General features: G+C 38.3%; 2 protein-coding genes across 2 annotated transcripts; one reads left to right on the forward strand and one right to left on the reverse strand.

Moving 5' to 3' along the window:
- Positions 1 to 1,549: 1,549 nt before the first annotated feature.
- Positions 1,550 to 5,057, forward strand: LOC126714619 (uncharacterized). The gene is made up of 7 exons (XM_050414842.1): positions 1,550 to 1,783; positions 1,884 to 1,924; positions 2,567 to 2,624; positions 3,566 to 3,656; positions 4,148 to 4,232; positions 4,314 to 4,379; positions 4,790 to 5,057. The coding sequence occupies exons 1-7, from the start codon at positions 1,672 to 1,674 to the stop codon at positions 4,901 to 4,903; spliced, it is 567 nt and encodes a 188-aa protein (XP_050270799.1). The 5' UTR covers positions 1,550 to 1,671; the 3' UTR covers positions 4,904 to 5,057.
- Positions 5,058 to 11,840: 6,783 nt separating this feature from the next.
- Positions 11,841 to 13,703, reverse strand: LOC126714620 (UDP-glycosyltransferase 91A1-like). Its single transcript, XM_050414843.1, has one exon. The coding sequence runs from the start codon at positions 13,422 to 13,424 to the stop codon at positions 12,000 to 12,002; it is 1,425 nt and encodes a 474-aa protein (XP_050270800.1). The 5' UTR covers positions 13,425 to 13,703; the 3' UTR covers positions 11,841 to 11,999.
- Between the last annotated feature and the right edge of the window lie 8,445 nt (positions 13,704 to 22,148).

Here is a 22,148-nt window from a genome sequence, read left to right on the forward strand (position 1 = left end):
TGTCATATAAAGAATAGATAGTGCTTAACATTATCATTGTGATTATTATTATTTTTGTAATTGATTAATATTAATTACTTACAAGTTATGATTAATATTTTTTGGCTTAAAGAATTATGAATTATGATTGAAACGAGATCATTCTTTTAGGGAAATGGGTTTGATCGTTCGTACCAATTTTCTTTAGAAAGAGTTTGAGAAACAGATAAGATTAAACATTGGTAAAAAAAAAAAAAAAAGGCGATGAAAAAGCGTTTTTTGTCACTTTTGATGGTCCACTTTACCCTGTTTTACTCTGTTGAAATAAGATATATTTTGCTTCTAAAAAAAAAATAAATAAAATAAAATATATTTTAAGGAACAGACTCCTTATATTTTGTTTAATTCACAGGACCTTTTTTTTTTTTTGTTGATAGGACACAGGACCCATTTTCTTTCTTGGGTTTGGGAATTAATATGAAAAGGACATAAGTTTGGCAAAGACAAGAGCGTGCTGCGTGTTAGGGGTGTGTTCGGTTCGGTTTCGGTCGGTTTGTATGGGTATGGCCAACCGAAACCGAATATTTCGGTTTGTGAAATTCTCAACCGAAACCGACCGAAATGGCTGGAAATCAATCGGTTTCGGTGTATTTCGGTTTCAATCGGTTTCGGTCGGTTTTCGGTTTTCCAAAGAGAGGGTTATTGAGATTTTCAAAACCACACCATAAGCTCAAAACACAAACAAAACCAACATTCCACTCCAAATCAGTATTTGCTACTACTTATCCAAGAATTAACAAACCCCAATTCAAATAAAGATTAAAAATAAATAAATAAATAAAACACCACTTCAACTCTGCTAACAGATACCCTTTTTTCCAAAACAGAAATTCTTGATGTTCTTATCTGTTCAGAAAGAATCAGAGAATATGGAGAGGAAACTTATCTGGGAAAATGAAAATTCTTCTGAAGCTTAAAACTTTCCGGCGAAAAAAAAAAACTCAGAGGCAAGAAACTGCAGAGAAAGTTTGTGGGAAAATGGGATGTGAGGAATGGAAGGAAAGACCGACCAATGTTCGTTGGTTTGGCGTTCTATAATGTGCAAATGTGTAAGATTTTCACAGCTTGAAGAAAGAGACAGAAAAAATTGAGAGAAAAAGTTGGGGAAGGAGGCGCCTGAAGAAAAGAAAAGAAAAGGGAAGGATATAATAGGGGTATTTTCGTATTTATTCATGCTCTAGGGTTTTAAAAAATTAAATAGCAAAAAAGACACACACGCCCCACGCGAAGGCTTGAACCTGGGAACAGCTAGCCAAACAACAAGGTGCATACCACTAAGCCACTGATCAGTTATGTACTAGTGTTACATGAATATATATATATTCGGTCGGTTCGGTCGGTTTCGGTGTGAAAAAATCCAACACCGAAACCGAAACCGAAAATTTCGGTTTTTAAAAAATGAAACCGAAACCGAACCGAACCGAAACCAAACCGAAAATTTGGCAACAGTTCGGTCGGTTTCGGTCGGTTTGTTCGGTTCGTCGGTTTTTTGCACACCCCTACTGCGTGTCACTCGTTTGGCCTCAATAACACCGAAAATGAAGTGAAAACAAATTTTCCCACATAGAGAAAAATAAAAAGAGCAATTTTAGGATAATCGTGTGCACTTTAGAGCCTCTCTAGGATCCGAAAATGTCTGGGTCATCAACTATTGTCATTTCGCAGTTGCAGAGCTCTGGAATGCTCTCTAAAGAACAGTTGCTCCATCTTTTCAACCGCTTCACTTTTCTTACGTCCCTTCCTGGTGGGTACCTTTGCAACTCTTTTTTTTTTTTTTTTTTTTTTTTTGGGTTTTTTCGTATTAGCTTTTTTTCGGTTTTTAAGATTTCGAGAATAATGTGCAGATGTGAAGAACAGGATTGCAGAAGCTGTTAAAGATCAGCAAGTGAGTTTCCCTTTGATCGTTTTCGTGCTTTCAATTTCTGATTATAAAAAAATTTGGTGTAATGTAACTTTTGTCTTTTGTTATTGTAAAGTTTAATATTTAGAAAGAGTGTGTTTAATTTGGATTAATTTGATCTTTGTACTACTTGTTAGGAGCCGTTGTCATTCCAGTTAATGTGCATTCTTGTATTAGTAAAAGGGCAAATGGGTTCACAGAATTGGTTTCACTGTGATGTCTAATTACATGAGTGTAATTCTTTTATTAACTTGGTTGGAATAGTATGTTTTGTGTTAAATTTGACTTTGGTGGCTTCTGTTAATCCTCATTACTCTTACTTTTGGCCTAGGAAATGTTTCATTGTATGTGGCCTGAGAAACTCTACTTTGCCCGCCTAATACGAGTGTTTGGCTTTAGTTGTGATGAGCTTTTTATTATTTTGAGATGGGATTTTCTCAATGCGACTATTTGGGTAGGATCTCAAAAAGAAGTGTTGCTGTTAAAAATAGTTTTTGCTGATATTGGGGAGTATCTTACGGCCTATGTGGCAAATGCTACCACTGTGTCAAGCATGGTTTCTCTTCTTGGACTTATCAAGTATTACATCTATTTCTTGCTTGGTTTTTATGTTATCACATTACGCAGGAAGCTGTGGCTGCAACTACTGCAATCCAGGAAGAGATATTTCTGGAGATGGGTGTTGGTAAGTCTGTCCTATAGGGCTCTCTAGTCTTAGGTTCTTCAAGTTTTTGTTGTTCTTGTTTTAAGTGGTAAAGATGATGTACTTTTTGGCCCTAAAACAAAAAAGATAAAGATTTGGTACATATTGGCTAGATGAAATGCAGGCTATACAGCTTACTAGTGTAAATGCGTTAGTTTTAATGTGAATGTCCAGTTCAAATAGAAAACTGTCTTCCCTCCATGCGGCAGGCATGTGCTGCAACTTGAAGTGATCACTGTTCTTAGTTACATGTTAATCTTTGGCTTACTTCACTTTGAATCAGTAAGTGATCACTGTTCAGTTGTTAAACTCATTTTAAAAAAGTGATTAATGTAGTCTAAATATCTATATTGTGTGACATTACCCTTTTTATGATTCAACATGAAGAAAAAATAGATCATAACATTGCATGTTTCAATGAAGTAGTGTATTAAGGAATTCATAAAAGTACATTGGTGGATTTGATATTCAATTATTCACTTGGTTAAAGAAGAAGAAGAAAAAGAAAAAGAAAGGTCGTATCTAATGTGCAAAACTCCCAATTTTGCAGGGTCTAGACTAGGAGTGTGATTGGTAGGCAGCGTCATTCTCATATTTTTATGGGCAGGTTGATTGCTGGACTCGAACCTGTGTCTTTATAAATATATCATGTAATTGCTTCTTAAAGGCTTAATCTATGACATTTACCTTAGTACATGAATCTTAATTTGTAGATGTTGATACAATTCAGAGCCCCTTAGTTATGAATTCATGACAATTTACAGACAATAGATTAGTCATTGTTGGTCACACAATCAGATCAACCAATATTTCTGCTGTCCATTTGCAATATTATCCCCTGGGAAGTTCCTATAACCAAGATACAATGTAATAGGATGTCGACTTGGTGTAATATTATTAATTGATATTCTTTTGTGCTACAGATCCAAGTTTTGGTTTATCATGCCTGGGGAAAGTGAATATTTATGAGAATGATCAGGAGTTGATGATTCGCTTTTTAAAATTTGTTGCAAGGTAAGCATTCTCTCTCTCTCTCTCTCTCTCTCTCTATATATATATATTTGTGTATGTGTTTGCTGAAACAATTTATATACCCTTTTATTTGGATAATTGGATAATGGTATGATGAACTTTTTAAGACGCTTGGATTTCTTTCCAATGAATGGTGTTCCATGGTTTACAAAAGTTTACTTTATTCTGGTCTCTGGTGCTACTGTTTTGTCATGTATAGTAGAAAAGGGTATTGTGTCACTGTGTCTTTGATGAGGTGCTTTTGAAAAACAAAAGCAGGCAAACTGATACATGGTTTTTTTCCTCCTGCTTGGTAATGTTCCATAGCATTCCCTTGTTCTCCCCCCAACCCCTCCCCCCGTGCCCTTTTTAATTAGTTTGAGTGATAAGTTTTTAATTAGAGGTTTCTTCATTCTTTCAATAGCTTTTAGCTGATTTAAAAGATCTTATTTTAATTGTGTATTGCTAGTAGTACTCATACCATCAAATGATAGGGAAGAGATGGCCTGTGATGAAGCTGAGCTTGGACCAGATGAGTTTACTGAAAGAATGCATAGTCAACAAAAACTACATGAACAGGTAATATTTCTCAAACTTGTGATGAAGAAAGTCGGTCAAAAATGGATATTGCTGAAGTACAGATGGTGAATTCTTTTGTAGCAACTGGAGACGCTAAAGCACATGCGCAAATTTCACTTGGATGATCAATCTGCAATTCTTGAGAAGGTACAGGCCTATATATGCTTTTTAGCTCACATAAGTATAAATTGTGTTTTGTGGAGATCAATGAACTTATGCAGTATCAACCATCTTATTAATCCATTACCAACTTGGAATCTGTAAAGCTATTTGTTATCTGACACGCAAAAGTTACAACATTTTTTTTACTATTATGGTATATGTCCATTCTTGGTATTATTGCAAGCTGTTATCTGACACACAAAAGCCATACTCTTGCTCTTTCTAGAGCCATGGTATTGGTCCCATGATAAAGAGCCCAACTAAAATTTACTTACAAGCATGAATTTGTTAAAACATATTGGTGTGGTTTATTGGTCAATGTTGAGTTTAATTATCCTTGGGAGGGAATTTTAATTCTCTTTCTTTCTTTCTCAACTGGGTCCTGTGTTTTACAGTTGCATCAGCAGATGGAAAATACCAATTATGAAGGTGGAGTATCTGTTCTTTCATCTGAACAGATTCAGGAGATAGTTCAAAGGAGGGTGTCACCTTTATTTAGCCCCAGGTAGTTTGGGATTTAAAATATAACCTATCAAGTTTTCATTGTATCTAATGTAGTGGTTGTAGTTGTCAATCATAATATGCTGGATGGAATTTTGCTTATTTGTACTTCCTCTGGTTTTTCTTTTAATTGACATTTTGTGGTCTCTCTTTATTATCCAATTCCTTTTTCATTTACTTAACCAATGAATGACTGAGCCTATGGCGCAACGAACTGGGCACATTTGAGAATGCATCACCCGAGTGGACGTGACTTTCTTTGCAACTGAAGTAAAAGTGCGCTGAAAAGAAGATAATACAGTCATAGGTTAATGGAAACCGATTGAGATCAGGTGGGTTTTGCCCTATATGCAATTGGGTTTAATGGCTAAGATTGAGAGTTGAAACAGCAACCTTCAATCTCATCTACGGAATGAAAAAAGTGAAAAATAAGTGAAAGTTAAAAAGTGAGAGCAATAAAAACTTTTTGTAAAAGAAGAAAGGGTAACCTATTTTTGGCATGCATTAGAGCATTTGCATCTGCAATTTCTATCTTATTTTATTTTATCATTTCAAAAAATTACTTTATCAATTATACCATACTATTTTATAACATAACTAATATCCTAACTTTTATTTTTCTATTCTACTAATTAAAATAATATATATTACCTACTAAAAAATAATATAATATATTTCAATGCAACTCTCTTTCTTTCTTCTCCTCTATCTCTCTTCTACTTTATCAATTAAAATATATTATAATTTTTACTAAAGTGCTATAGTGCTATCTTACCTTTAGGATGGCATTATAGTACAATTGCAGAAAAATTTACAATTGTAAGATTTTACAAGTCCAGTTGGTAGGCTCCTTTTGTGTCTTTATGCTAAATTTTCCCAACATATACCATTTACCATTGCCAATGAGAATGCTCTAACCCAAGATGAGGCTTTTTTAGGAGTTGCCGAGTAGATATTGTCGCAGGTTATGTCATTACAAGAGACAGACCAACTTGTCTTTTGTGAATTTTCATTAGATCTCAACAACATTGTTGGAGAGTTCCTTCATTTTTGATATCTTATTTACAAAAAGCTTCTACTAAAACAGGGTGTATTGGTAGATGCAAATCCAAGTAGCAGGTTGACAACCATATAATCTGACATAGTTAACAAATGTTTGCATGAGGGCTATCTTATCACGTTTCAACCAAGATGCACATTGGCATGTCATGTAGAACTAAGGGCTTGTTTGGTAATGTTGTTCTAGTAATCTTATTTAAATTTTGTGGAAATACGTGTGGGTGAAAGTGTTATGAAAATATGTAGTGTTATTTAAACAACGAAAAACTGTTATCTAAACTACATTACCAAACGGTTGCACATCAGAATACCTGCAATAGCTTAGGAAAACGGCTATTTTAGCTAAAATATGCCTAATAAATCCAAAAAAATACCCACATTAGGTTAGCAATTTGTAAACCCCCCCCCCCCCCCCCCCCCCAAAAAAAAAAAAAAAGGGAAAGAAAAGAAGCATTTTAGCTATCTTGCCATCAAGTCCAAAGACCATGGGTATTTATATGGTTGTAAATATTGAATGGTTGTTGTGGGGCCCAATAATTTGTGGCCCTGGCCCATTTATTCATTGGGGCCCAAGGCCCGAGCCGAGGAAGGTTATGGCCCAAGATCGGTAATACAAGTACAAAACAGTCTTGGGACACAGCCAAGGACGATTTAGTCCTCGGCATATTCGAGGTCTCACTGGAAGGAAGGGCAAAAACGGTATAGGAACAGTTTGGAAAAAAATCTAAAACATCTAGGTCAATAGAGAAGGATATGCTGGAAAGTATAACGACCAGGGAAAGCTGCCCTTACTGCCATTCAATACTCTGCATCTGACAGAGCCATACTCTCCAGCTTTTACAACCACCCCCAACCACTCCGGATATGGGCTGATGGGACAAGTATCAATCTTGGAAAAGTCGATCCTACACGTGGACGGAGGATAAGGAATGCATGCTAGTATAAAAGGAAAAGTAAGCAATCCAGAGCAGGGGTTGGGAAAAATGGCCAAAAACCAGAGTCTCCCAGCCCGCCTCCAGGAGAAAGACTCCTAGGGCGATCACGATTTAACTATGTACGGACACCACGAAAAACCTACCGTCTGGCGACTAAGGCCTAGCCTTTCAAACCCACGCTCTATAAATGATATTGTTTGAGCATTTTTATGTGCGAACCCAACACTACTATGGGTCGTCACAAATCGTGTCCTTACAATTGGTGCTGTCTGTGGGGAAGGCTTGTGTTTTGGCACAGGTAATGGGTTGAGACAATCCCTCACATCATTTCCAACAGCCGGATGTAGTGTTCTAGCGTAAAGTTCCACTAGGGGCTATGTTTCTTTACTAGGGGCTGCGCTTCGTAGCGTCAACAGCACGAATGGTTCTAGGGGCTTGGCCGGGGAGCTAATTCCCCTCAAACCAAGGTCCCACGCCATAGTCGAGGGGGTAATTCCCCCAACTACTTATCAAAATCGGTCCTCGGACTCAAACCTATGGGGAAACCAACTACTTAGCTACTTATCAAAATCAAGTTTTGGACAGAACCAACTACTTAGCTACTTATCAAAATCAAGTTTTGGACAGAACCAAGGTATTGCATGGTTCTTGGACTCAAACCTATGGGGAAACCAACTACTTAGCTACTTATCAAAATCAAATTTTGAACAGAACCAAGGTATTGCATGGTCCTCGGACTCAAACCTATGGGGAAACCAACTACTTAGCTACTTATCAAAATCAAGTTTTGGACAGAACCAAGGTATTGCATGGTCCTCGGACTCAAACCTATGGGGAAACCAACTTCTTAGCTACTTAATAAAAATTCTAAAGTTGCTCAATCCTCTGATCAAAAACCAGAAGAGGTTAAAGCTATGAAAGTTATTAGGAAGATGGTGAAACACCTTATTACTCAGCAACCTGTAGGGGCTGTTCATTTTTGGGTTATATGTCTTCGGATGATTACCTCATACACCGCACCGAGCATTCAGCTGTCATCTCGGCTATTTTGGGGTAAGTGTTGCTTTCTCAGGTCAGCATTATTGTGCCAAACAACTCTATTAAGTTCATAATAATATCTTTTCCTTAGCAAGGGTTTTGACCCTAAGTGTCATTTGTTCAAATTGGTATTATTGTGCCGAACAACACTCGTAAGTTCATGATAACGTCTTTTTTCTTGGTAAGGGATTTCGGCCCTAAGTATTGTGTTCTCAGGTCGGCGGTATTGTGCCAGGTAGCCCTAATAAGCTCATCATAATATCTTTTCCTTTTCTTCTTAATAAGGATTTCAGCCCTAAGTATCATTTGTTCGATTCAGTATTATTAATTCGGATAGTTTCAGTAAGCACAGAGCATGATCTTTTTATTAACTGGGATTTCGGCCCTAGGCATCGTTCAAAGTATGGAAATAAAAGAGAAGTCGCAAAGTAGCGTCTATTTACGACATATCCATTCCAAAAAAGAAAAGAGATAGAACATACGAAGTAAAGCAATGATAATTTTTATTAATATAAAGGGGTATTACAGTGTACAAAGAAGGGCTTAAACAAGCCTATATAGAAAACGAATTACTAAAACAATAAAAAAAAAAAAAAACAAACGAACAGCCAGAAATCTTTTTTAAGCTTTGCTCCCAAGTCTTTCCAAACTCTGCTCCATTAGCATCCATATTGAGAGGAGGACCTTCCTTGGTGGGAGAGGAGAAGAAGAGGAAGAAGGAAAAGCACCAGGATGGATCTGGTGGTGGAAAGAAGAAGAAAGAGAGGCAAAAGGAGGCACCAGTGAAGGAAGAGAGGAAGAAGCAGGGATACTTTGTCCCTGCGTCAATCCTAACTCCTAACACGCTGGTGCCATGTTAGCTATGCTCATAAGAGAGCGGCTGGTATTGGTAATGGGTGACCCCAGCTCAGTCGTGCCAAAAGTTTGACGTGACGAGCCCCTACTTCGGATTTTGGCTGAAAGGAGGGTAAGAAAGATCTTGAGTCTCTGCCATCCCTGCCCTGACCGAGCCATTTTAAGCTTCATAAGAGCATGGTATTTCTGGGAAGGGTGTGGTTCCTTCATTACTTACTCCTATCTCGAACGTAACACAATTTAAGGTGTAACTAGCGGATAAAGTAAACTCTGGAGGAGGCTAAGTGTTTCAGATTTCAGAAGGATAAAAAGGGTCTCTGTACAAGAGAAATAACCTCTTGCTTTTCTTCTTATATGAAGGGCAAAACGGAAGGTATTTAATCCATCCAGATTTCCAAGAAAATCTGTAAACGAGAATATGCCCATTCCACTTCCCCACACCGTCAATAACCGTCGAATTTAAATGGTCTCGTAAAGGGAAATCATTAAAGGCGCGTTTTGGATAAGCAAAACGGCAGGAACGCATTGTGAATGAATTTAGAGGAATGTCTCGTAGCCTGATATGTTTCCTGGGTAGATGAAGAGACACCAACATTAATGAAGGACCGAGTTAAACGAGCCGTAATAAAGGCTTGGCATTACCAAAACCCTCCTCTCCAACCAAGAGGTCGGACAATAGGATTTTGAGGGGCTATTGTGGGGCCCAATAATTTGTGGCCCTGGCCCATTTATTCATTAGGGCCCAAGGCCCGAGCCGAGGAAGGTTATGGCCTAGGATCGGTAATACAAGTACAAAACAGTCTTGGGACACAGCCGAGGACGATTCAGTCCTCGGCATATCCGAGGTCTCATTGGAAGGAAGGGCAAAAACGGTATAGGAACAGTTTGGAAAAAAATCTAAAACATCTAGGTCAATAGAGAAAGATACGCTGGAAAGTATAACAACCAGGAAAAGCTGCCCTTACTGCCATTCAATACTCTGCATCTGACAGAGCCATACTCTCCAGCTTTTACAACCACCCCCAACCACTCCGGATATGGGTTAATGGGACAAGTATCAGTCTTGGAAAAGTCGATCCTACACGTGAACGGAGGATAAGGAATGCATGCTAGTATAAAAGGAAAAGTAAGCAATCCAGAGCAGGGGCTGGGAAAAATGGCCAAAAACCAGAGCCTCCCAGCCCGCTTTCAGGAGAAAGACTCTTAAGGCGATCACGATTTAACTATGTACGGACACCATGAAAAACCCACCGTCTGGTGACTAAGGCCTAGCCTTTCAAACCCACGCTCTATAAATGATATTGTTTGGGCCTTTTTACGTGCGAACCCAACACTACCATGGGTCGTCACAAATCGTGTCCTTACAGTTGTTATTTATGAATCTCCATTTTAAAATAGTAATCTAAAAAAAAAAAAAAAAAAACATTTCACTATTTTTACTATCTTGTCATCTAGTCCAAAGGTCAACGGTGTTTAAATATTTATATGTATTGAATGGTTGTTATATTTATATTAATTTCCAAAGGGAGTCTTCATTTTAAAATGCTAGTTCAAATAAATCACAAAACAATAATGACATAAAATAAAATCAACAACAATCACTCATTAATTTTAAATTTTTTATTGAGTATGGATTATTAATAAACTAATTATGTTAGTCATATCATATACTATATAATAAAAGTTAGGTTTAAACGCTGTAGCAATGTCATATGGTTTCACCATGTTGTATAAATTTTTAAGATTTTTATATTTTACAAATATATAAATTTTTTATTCTCTTATAATTTTTAAGTTGATAAAATATATCTTAAATTTCGTACTTATTAACAACTTTTTTTTTTTTTGGATAAAGTGGCAGTTGTCTCTTCGTATCAATTACTTCTTTTATGATTCATGTAATTTTTTTTTTTAGTAAATTTATAAAACAAAGAATGCATCCACGCATGACGCAACATGTGTGTAACCCAAAACAACTTGATGATTAAAGGTTATTTGATCCAGTCGGATGGATTATAGCCACGAAAATAAGGAAAAAGAATCCAGCCAAATAAAATCTAACATATCAAAGTTCTTGTCAACAAAACCAAAGAAAGAGAGAGAAACTGTCACTGGTCTGCATTGGATTTCTATTTTCTTTCCTTTTCTGTGAAAGAAGCGTCATAAAGTGGGAGGTCAAAAATCACAACGGTCGCTTCCACAAATGTGACTTCTTATCCGAAATGATAGATAAGTACATATCTAATATCTTGGTTTAGCTTATAAACTATAGCATATTAGCACTTGCTAGTTTCAAGAATGTCTAAATAATATCAAGACTGAATGCAATAAATCAAAACTCTATTACTATAATTTTATTCATAACAGAGATTTGAAAATAAAATAAAGAAAATGAAATAAAATTATTTATGAAAACTAATTTAAAGCACGCTAATGTCACCCATATGGTACGATAACCACCGCGGAGTTTAAGAGGATGGAAGAGAAAGAAAATAATAATCACCTTAGTTGCTTAATTTTTTTCTAAGTAAATAATAGAAGTGAAATAATATTTCTCTTTTATATATATTAATATTTAACTTGTGCAATACGCAAGAACATTGTACATTTTTAAAATACCATTAACTTGATATAACAATACAATAAATTAAAAATTAAAAACAATTGTATAAAACAACGTAAGCAATGATCTTAGCATGGTCCAAAGACTTGTGTACAAATATTTTTATATCTTTTTATTTTATTCTAAACCGTATTCTTTATTATCCTCTTAATTAACATGTATAAAAGGTATACAATAATAATTTTTTTTTAAAAAAAAAAACTCCAACTTTCTATGGAATTTATCAAAGTTTTGATTGGAAATTTTTTACATCACACACTATGACTAAGAACGAAAATTTGGAAAACAATTTAATGGGTTCTAATTGAAATAACACCTCACATAATAAAGAAATAGTGGAAGGTATGGTTGTGAAACTTGCCGTTCAAGCAAGAAGACGGAGAAAACTGTCCACAATTCCACATGTAGTTTGTAATTACAAATTTACAACACAAATTTCGGAAGATTCACTAGGATTTTCTTTCAAACAAATACAACTTTATTAAAACACAAAAACAATCTGCTACAAGGACATACGCCTCAATCACCATATCTTGAAACAAATACACAAAGTAATTGAGATAAAAGCATTGAAGCAAATACAATTACCACTAATTAACTAGGATTTATACAACTGCATATGTTTTTCGAATGCGATATTAGGTAATCAAGGAAGCTATCCAAGTATCGATCTTGACTTGTCCTGTCTCCAAACAAGGCCTTCATCTCCTTAGCCTTGTCCCTGTAAATCTTGCCCTCTTCCTCTACTATCACCATCCTTAAAGACTTAGCCACCGAGTCCCTAGTGAATGATCCATCATGCTCATTCCTCGGTATTAAATACCCAATATGTTTTTCTTCCAAAACCTTAGCATTAATCCCCTGGTCTGCATAGAAGGTCAATAATATGAGAGCTCTCTCAAACTGAAGTGCTTCCACCACAGAGCTCCACCCAGAGTGTGTGAAAAATCCACCAATGGAGTCATGAGCTAAAATCTTGAGCTGAGGTACCCAACTCGTACACACCAATCCTTGTCCTTTGGTTCGCTCCTCGAACCCTTCTGGCAACTCGATCAACTCAGTATCAGCTTGGCCACGTCGAGTTCTTAGTACCAAGAAGAAGGGTAAGTTGGATTGTTCTAACCCAAGAGCAATCTCAGTGAGTTCCTCTTGACTAGGCTTCGCTTCACTCCCAAATGCTACGTACACTACAGAACCTTTGGCTTGCTTATCCAACCAGTCTTTCATCCACAACCAAGTCACAGTTTCATCACCATTGTCGTACACAACAGTGGGAAGTTGACCAACGGGAAGAACAGGTTTCCGGTGAAGATCCTCAAGAACTCGTAGCCATTCTGGTTCGAATTCCACGCTGCTTCTCACGGCCACTATGTCACAGCCATCGAGCACTTCCACGGCTCGAAAAATCTCTGAGACGTCGGACTTGTCGGTGCTTATGCCGCCTTGAAAGACTTTCATGACCTCGAAGAAGCGCATTGTCACCGTGGTTGGGAATGGGACCCAGGTGGGCGGCACAGTAAAATCCTCGGGGTTCTTACGCTCACCAAGATGGGCTTTGGAGCCGATGAAACTGAGAAAAGCCGCAGTGACTGTGCTGAAGAAGGCGTTTGAGATGCCGAGTTTACGGGCTATACTTGGTAACCAATAAGGAGCATAGTCGTAAAGAAGCCAGTCTGGGTGTGAGTCTTGTAGGAACCGAGCCATGGAGTCTTGGAGAGCATCATAAGCCTTCTTGAGGTACGGGAGTTTGTTGTTTGGGACATCAATGGTGGCCTCGGCATCTTCTGGGAGGTTTTCCACGTGGGGTAATGGAAGCCTCACCAAGTCTATGTGGGAAGCCAAACTGGGAGTGAGTTTTGGGAGGCGATCAATGTTTCGAGGGGTGGATATGAAGGAGATATGGTGACCCTTTTGAGCCATAAGCTTGGCGAGCTCGAGGTAGGGGATCATATGGCCAAAAGCTAGCCATGGGAACATGGCTATGTGGAGCTTCTTCTTCTTGTTGGGCATGGAATCCATAGTTAGATCTTTCTCTTCACAGGAGATATGAATGAACAATTTGATGTTATATTATTGCTCTCTTGTTACCGTTGACATTGGAAAAGGGGAAAAAAGAAAGATGGAACGGATGAGAACAGAGGCCACCGGTTTGTGAGAGTAAAAAAACATACAATAGAGAAGGAGAAGTATTAGTGCCATAAATTAGTGCATAATTTTATCAACAATTCACTTATGTGGCGAGATATAACTAGTAAAAGAATGATGATGGGTCATCCTTTGAACCAACCACAACTCGCAAGGCGCGTTGTGGGCGATGTACAGTATAATTTGTGGCACCAAAATTTTTCATATTGAAGATGAAGTTGATACTTTGATAATTTGTGGTCATTTATTTTTGAGAAGCGGACCCACAGGAATGATAAATGCTCTAGAGATGACATTCCCGTGGGCTGTGGGGAATGGTTTTTCTTGGATGGTACATTATTTATGTAATGGTTTTTTTTTTTTTTCAAACATTGTATTTGTTTAAAAATTTGAATATTTATAATATAAATAACTATTTTATAAATGTAAGGACTCGATTCGTAATGACTCCAAGATAATATTGGGCTCGTACGTAAAGAGGGCCCAAACAATATCATTTGTAGAGCGTGGATTTGGAAGGCTAAGTCCTGGGTCACATGACCGTGGTTTGTCGTGGTGTTCATACAGAGTTAAATCGTGTTCGTTCGAGGAGCCTTTCTCCTGGAGGCGAACTGGGAGACTCTGGTTCTTGGCCATTTTTCCCAGCCCCGTTCTTGGTGCATTAACCTTCACATTATATAGCCCTTCTTGGTTGATCTTAGCCCTCCACTTGTTGATCAGGCAGGTGCCTACTTCAGTACCCGTCCCATCAGCTGTCCCTCCTTACTTTCTGTTAGTTGCGATGATCGAAGTCACCCTGTCCAAGCGTCTTTTCTCATTAACATGGTTAGGACATTGGCGGATGCATTTAATGCGGAGGGGATGTATTCACCCTGTACCAGTTTCGCACCGTACCCCCACGTGGGTCCCATTCTACTCGCATCTTTTTCAGGGGGCTTTTTGGGGGCAGCCTTCAACGAGACGTTGCTCTTCCCTTTGAAGTCTTGGAGTGCCGAGGATAGGGTCATCCTCGGCTGTTCCCCCCGACACTTCGGCCTTTCCTCATTCGTCCTCGGCAAATACCCTCCTCGGCACGGGCCCCGGGCCCTAATAGAGCGTGGGCCAGATCATAAGTTCCCTGGCCCCACAATAAATATTAACGGTAATTTTAGAATGTATGCCGAAATAAGCTGGTGATATCAATACCAAAATATTTTATTCTAATGAAAAAACCAAAATATGTATTGAAATGGTATTCATAATATTAGTTTCCGCAAGTAGTCATGAATAAATTATCAAAGAAAAAAAAAATCTATGGGTAAGATAAGTAGTAAACAATAACGTTTCTTCACCATCATTGCTGTTCTTTGTCACCTATTGAAGTTCTAAAAACAACAATACCAATCTTGGGTTTGGTGGTGTGTTTTAGTTAACTTAACTGGTCAAATTTGTTGTTGTTGAAATCAATTGATGTGTTGGTCTAATCATAAATAGTAATTATCATAAAATAGATACCAAAATATTCAAATATCTAACCAAAAAATTCTTGAATTTGGTGGTTAGTTTTATCATTTGTATGTTCTTGTCTTCAGGATCCAAGATCAAAGTTGGTGGGGGGAAGAAGAAATCTTTTCCTTTCCCCTTTATGTATATGATCCTATCGCAATTTAGTTCACAAAACTATTTACAGTAATATTTGACCTTTTAAGGTTTGAACTAAAATGAAATTGTTAAAATTCGGTCTCAAGTATCCCTAATGATTTTATTTTAGTTTTATTTATTTATTTTGGAATATCAATTTAGTTTAAATTTTAGAAGGTTAAAACCTAACAATTGAAAAAGCTTGTGGGTCTAAATTGTTATTAGCCAGGACCACAAAAAGGTAACTTGTAATTTACACTAAAAACAAATTAGACTTGAGACAAGCACCACGCGGATTATATTAAGTTTTTCAATTAAATTCAAATACATAATTGTATTAATTGATGAAAAACAAATAATGTTTATCTTTATTTTTTATTGATAATTATTTTTAACACAACTATATATTTAAATGTAATTGAGGATCATACCTTACTTATAAATAAGTTTTAGTCTTCGTTTATCAAAAAAAAAAAAAAGTTTTAGTATTTGTTTTTATATGTAAACTAATATATAACTTGTGCATATGTACGATAATTAAAAATAGTTATAATTTCACACATATATGGGTTCAAATTATTCTCGGTGTAAGAGTTAGACATTTTTTAAGTTATAGATGAGTTTCTCTCTCTCTCTCTCTTTTAATTTTTAATTTAGTTTTTTTTAAAAATATATATATACACATAAGTTTACTCTTTCTATTATTATTATTTTTGTTTATTGGGTTTTTTATGGTTTATTTATATTAGACTATTCATTTTTTGCACAATATTAACTCACCTAGAACAAAAATTTTTTTTAAAAAAAAAAAAAATCTTACATAGGATGCTTGGCGTAAAATTTGATAACAATTGGAATCTAATTTAGAATCTAATTGAATTTTTTCTTAGCATTGGCTTTAATTATATATGTGGGGTCAGAGAATTTATGACCTCAGCCCATTTTATATTAAGGCCCAAGGCCTAGGCCGAGGAGAGATATTGCCGAGGACGCACCATGGGAGTCCAGAACGGCCTAGGGATGTGGCTGAGGATGACCTTGTGCTCGGCATCCCATAGTGCCCCTAAAAGGAAGGGCGAGCACAATGCAAGAGCAGCCCAAGTAAAAGGTTGCCAATACTGCAATAAAGCACTCTGCACCTGACAGGACCATACTCTTCAGCTTTTACAGCCACCCCCAACCACTTTAGGTATGGGCTGACAGGATAAGTCCTAAACCCTAGAAAATTGAGCTTACACGTGGACGCTGGAGAGAGGGTAAATGCTAATATAAAAAGGAGAAAGAAGCAATACAGAAAGGGGGGACAACCCGTCTCCCAAACCATGGAGTCCTAGAAAAAGGAGGATAATAAGAGCACAAAGCTCCATACGCTCCTCGGACGAGGTTCAGTGACCGGAACCACCAAAACCGTTGTCCGGTAACCAAGGCCTACTCTTTCAAACCCACGCTCTACAAATTATATTGTTTGGGCCTTTAACGTGCGAACCCAACACCATCTTGGGGTCGTTACAAATTGAGTCCTTACAATTGGCGACGTCTGTGGGAAAGGCTTGTGCGTTGGCCCAGGCGGTGGAACGAGAAGTCCTTCCATCACTTCTCGCAGCCCGTTGTTGTGTCTTAACATCAAGTTCCACTAGGGGCTGCGCTTCGAAACGTTAGTAACGCAGACTGTTCCAGGGGCTTTCAACGTTGGATCAATGTCCCACACCTTGACCGAGGGGCTAATCCCCCAAGGGGCTAACCTCGTCATACTTAAAAAAGCTAAGTTTTGGACAGAACCAAGGTATTGTATGGTCCTCGGACTTAAGCCTATGGGGAAACCAACTACTTAAAAAAGTTAAGTTTTGGACATAACCAAGGTATTGTATGGTCCTCGGACTCAAGCCTATGGAGAAACCAATTACTTAAAAAAGCTAAGTTTTGGACAGAACTAGGGCATTGCATGGTCCTCGGACTCAAGCCTATGAGGAAACCAACTACTTAAAAAAGCTAAGTTTTGGACAGAACCAAGGTATTGTATGGTCCTAGGACTCAAGCCTATGGGGAAACCAACTACTTAAAAAAGCTAAGTTTTGGACAGAACGAAGGTATTGTATGGTCCTCGGACTCAAACCTATGGGGAAACCAACTACTTAAAAAAGCTAAGTTTTGGACAGAACCAAGGTATTGTATTGTCCTTGGATTCAAACCTATGGGGAAACCAACTACTTAAAAAGCTAAGTTTTTGACAGAACAAGGTATTGCATGGTCCTTGGACTCAAACCTATGGGGAAACCAACTACTTAAAAAACTAAGCTTTGGACAGAACCAAGGTATTGCATGGTCCTCGGACTCAAACCTATGGGGAAACCAACCACTTAAGAAGAATTCTAGGTTGCTCAGACCTACAGGAAGGTTATTTATTAAAAGTCGGATTAAGTCCTAGACGGAATGAAGATCCCAACCTGTCATCAGATCCTCAGTTCTAAGGGAACTGATGCAAACGAGCGTTTAAGTTCGGTACGGTCGTACTTCAGTCCTAGGACCGGATGCCAAAAATGGCTAAGGCTATGAAGGTTAGTAGGAAGGTGGCAAAGCACCCTAGTACTGGGCGACCCGCATGGGCAGTTCATTTTGGGTTACCCATCCTCGGATGATTGCCTCCTACACGGTATCGAGCATTCAGCCGTCATCTAGGTTAATCTTAGGTATGTAACCTTTTTCAGGTCGGCATTATTGTGCCGAATAGTTTCAATACTCTTAGAATAATTTCTTTTCCTTAACAAGGGTTTCGACCCTAAGTATTGATTAGAATAATATATATATATATATATATATAATCATATAATAGCACATCCATTCACAACATAGCTATTGCAAAAAAGAAAGAATACGTAGAATAAAATGATGTCAACTTTTGTTAATATAAAAAAGTAGTACAACGTACAATGAGGGGCTTAAACAAGCCTATATGGGAAGCTAATTACAAAAGCAAAAATGAAAAATACAAGGAAACGACAAGTCTTTCTAAACTCTGCTCCAGTAACGATTACGTATGAGAGGGTGACCCCCTTTGATGGAAGAGGAGAAGAAGAGGAAGAAGTAAAAGCACCAGGATGGATCCGGTGATGGGAAAGAAGAAGAAGGGGAGGTAAAAGGAGGCACCAGTGAAGGAAGAGAAGAGGAAGCAGGGATACTTAATCCCTGCGTCAGCCTTGACTCCTATCACGCAAGTGCCATATTAGCTATGCTCGAAAGAGAGCGGATGGTACTGATGATGAGTAACCCCAGCTCCGTTGCACCAAAAATTTGATGTGATTAACATCTGCTTCGAATAATCGCTTCGAATTTTGACTGAAGGAAGATGAAAAATATCTTGAGTCTCTGCCTACCCTGCCCTGACTGAGCCATCTTAAGCTTCGGAGTGACACGGTGCTTCTGGAGAGGATGTGGTTCCTTCACCCCCGCTTTTACCTCAGACATATCACACTCTAAGGTTTGGTTGTGCTGATAAGGAAAACTTTGAGCGCAGCTGGAGGTTTAAAACTTTAGAAAGATTAAAGGGTCTCTATGTAAAGGAAGTAACCTCTTACCTTGCTTCTTATATGGAAGGCAAGTTTGGTGGCATTTAATCCATATAGATTTCCAAGAAGAACTACAAACGAGATAGTATCCACTCAACTCCCCCACGCCGTCTATAACCGTCAGATTTGAGTGGCCTCGTAAAGGGAATTTATTAAAGACACGCCTCGTACACTGAAACGGCAGGAGCGCATCGTGAGTAAATCTAAAAGAATGTCTCGTAACCCGGCGTATTTCCTAGGCAGATGAAGAGACATCGACATTAATGAGGGGCAAAGCTAGACAAACTGTAATAAAGGCTTTGCATTACCAAAACCCTCCTCTCCAACCAAGAGGTCGGACAGCAGGATTTTGAGGGGCTATTGTGGGGTCAGAGAATTTATGACCCCGGCCCATTTTATATTAAGGCCCAAGGCCTGGGTCGAGGAGAGATATTGCCGAGGATGCACCATGGGAGTCTAGAACGGCCTAAGGATGTGGCCGAGGACGACCTTGTACTCGGCATCCCATAGTGCCCCTAAAAGGAAGGGCGAGCACAGTGCAGGAGCAGCCCAAGTAAAAGGCTGCCAATACTGCAATAAAGCACTCTGCACCTAACAGGACCATACTCTTCAGCTTTTACAGCCGCCCCCAACCACTCTAGGTATGGGCTGACAGGACAAGTCCTAAACCCTAGAAAATTGAGCTTACACGTGGACGCTGGAGAGAAGGTAAACGCTAATATAAAAAGGAGAAAGAGGCAATACAGAAAGGGGGGACAACCCGTCTCCCAAACCATGGAGTCCTAGAAAAAGGAGGATAATAAGAGCACAAAGCTCCATACGCTCCTCGGACGAGGTTCAGTGACCGGAACCACCCAAACCGCTGTCCGGTGACCAAGGCCTAGCCTTTCAAACCCACGCTCTACAAATTATATTGTTTGGGCCTCTAACGTGTGAACCCAACACCATCTTGGGGTTGTTACGAATTGAGTCCTTACAATATATATAGTCATAGATGAGTTTCATTCTCCCTCACCTTTTATTTTTTAATTTTAGTTTTTTTGAATATACACATGAATTTACTTTTTATTATTATTGGTTTTTTTATGGTTTATTTATATTAGACTCTTCATCTTTTGCACAACATTAATTCACTTAAAATATTAGTAAAAATTAAAAAAAAAAAATTAGATACAACACAAGGTGTAAATGTAGACAACAATTAAAGTCCAATTTAAAATTTCATTGAATTTTTACTTAGATTTGGCTTTAATTATATATGTGGGGTCAGAGAATTTATGACCCCGGCCCATTTTATATTAAGGCCCAAGGCCTGGGCCGAGGAGAGATATTGCCGAGGACGCACCATGGGAGTCCAAAACAGCCTAAGGATGTGGCCGAGGACGACCTTGTGCTCGGCATCCCATAGTGCCCCTAAAAGGAAGGGTGAGCACAATGCAGGAGCAGCCCAAGTAAAAGGCTGCCAATACTGCAATAAAACACTCTGCACCTAACAGGACCATACTCTTCAGCTTTTACAGCCACTCCTAACCACTCTAGGTATGGGCTGACAGGACAAGTCCTAAACCCTAGAAAATTGAGCTTACACGTGGACGCTGGAGAGAAGGTAAACGCTAATATAAAAAGGAGAAAGAGGCAATACAGAAAGGGGGGACAACCCGTCTCCCAAACCATGGAGTCCTAGAAAAAGGAGGATAATAAGAGCACAAAGCTCCATACGCTCCTCGGACGAGGTTCAGTGACCGGAACCACCCAAACCGCTGTCCGGTGACCAAGGCCTAGCCTTTCAAACCCACGCTCTACAAATTATATTGTTTGGGCCTCTAACGTGCGAACCCAACACCATCTTGGGGTTGTTACGAATTGAGTCCTTACAATATATATAGTCATAGATGAGTTTTATTCTCCCTCACCTTTTATTTTTTAATTTTAGTTTTTTTGAATATACACATGAATTTACTTTTTATTATTATTGGTTTTTTTATGGTTTATTTATATTAGACTCTTCATCTTTTGCACAACATTAATTCACTTAAAATATTAGTAAAAATTAAAAAAAAAAAAAAATAGATACAACACAAGGTGTAAATGTAGACAACAATTAAAGTCCAATTTAAAATTTCATTGAATTTTTACTTAGATTTGGCTTTAATTATATATGTGGGGTCAGAGAATTTATGACCCCGGCCCATTTTATATTAAGGCCCAAGGCTTGGGCCGAGGAGAGATATTGCCGAGGACGCACCATGGGAGTCCAAAATGGCCTAAGGATGTGGCCGAGGATGACCTTGTGCTCGGCATCCCATAGTGCCCCTAAAAGGAAGGGCGAGCACAGTGGAGGAGCATCCCAAGTAAAAGGCTGCCAATATTGCAATAAAGCACTCTGCACCTGACCGGACCATACTCTTCAGCTTTTACAGCCACCCCCAACCACTCTAGGTATGGGCTGACAGGACAAGTCCTAAACCCTAGAAAATTGAGCTTACACGTGGACACTGGAGAGAGGGTAAACGCTAATATAAAAAGGAGAAAGAGGCAATACAGAAAGGGGGGACAACCCGTCTCCCAAACCATGGAGTCCTAGAAAAAGGAGGATAATAAGAGCACAAAGCTCCATATGCTCCTTGGACGAGATTCGGTGACCGGAACCACCCAAACCGCTGTCCAGTGATCAAGGCCTAGCCTTTCAAACTCATGCTCTACAAATTATATTGTTTGGGCCTCTAACGTGCGAACCCAACACCATCTTGAGGTCGTTACAAATTGAATCCTTACAATATATATACACCGATAAATTGCTCGTGCATTACACTAGAATTTTGCAAACTTCTAGAAATATTAGCATATATATAAACTTCTTGAAATAATTTTTAACCCGAAGATAAGTTAAGATGTTTTTAATGTTCTAAACAGTGGAGGGGAACTGACTTTCTTTGGGCGTCATGCCTCTCTGGTCTTCCTCATGAAATACTTTTGCAAACTGTTTTTATGTGGCTATTTTTTTCTTCCTTGTGAAGATTACCCTGTACTTTCTTTGATCTTCCTTTTGGTTCTATCCTTGCTTCGATGACTCCATCCTCTCTTAGGAATTGAGATCAAATGCAATACCTTAACTCACTTTTCTCTTACAAATTTTTTCTATACTTACTTTTTATTATTATTTCATTTTAATATATTTAATTTAATAGTTAAGATTGATTTTTTTTTTCTTTTTTCAATATCAGCCATTGATATTACACTTAATCTCAATCACTCTCTCAACTAAACCCCTGGTCACTCGTCTTTATTACATCCTTCACCATTAATTCCCCTCTGCCATGACAGAATCTTTTGTGGATGCCATTACTTCTCAAGTAGCTAGGCTCATTTGGCTAAAGAGTATAGTTAATCTCTATGAGGTCTCATATGTTGATAC

Source organism: Quercus robur, chromosome 2 (genome assembly GCF_932294415.1).
Source record: "Quercus robur chromosome 2, dhQueRobu3.1, whole genome shotgun sequence".
Lineage (NCBI taxonomy): Eukaryota > Viridiplantae > Streptophyta > Magnoliopsida > Fagales > Fagaceae > Quercus > Quercus robur.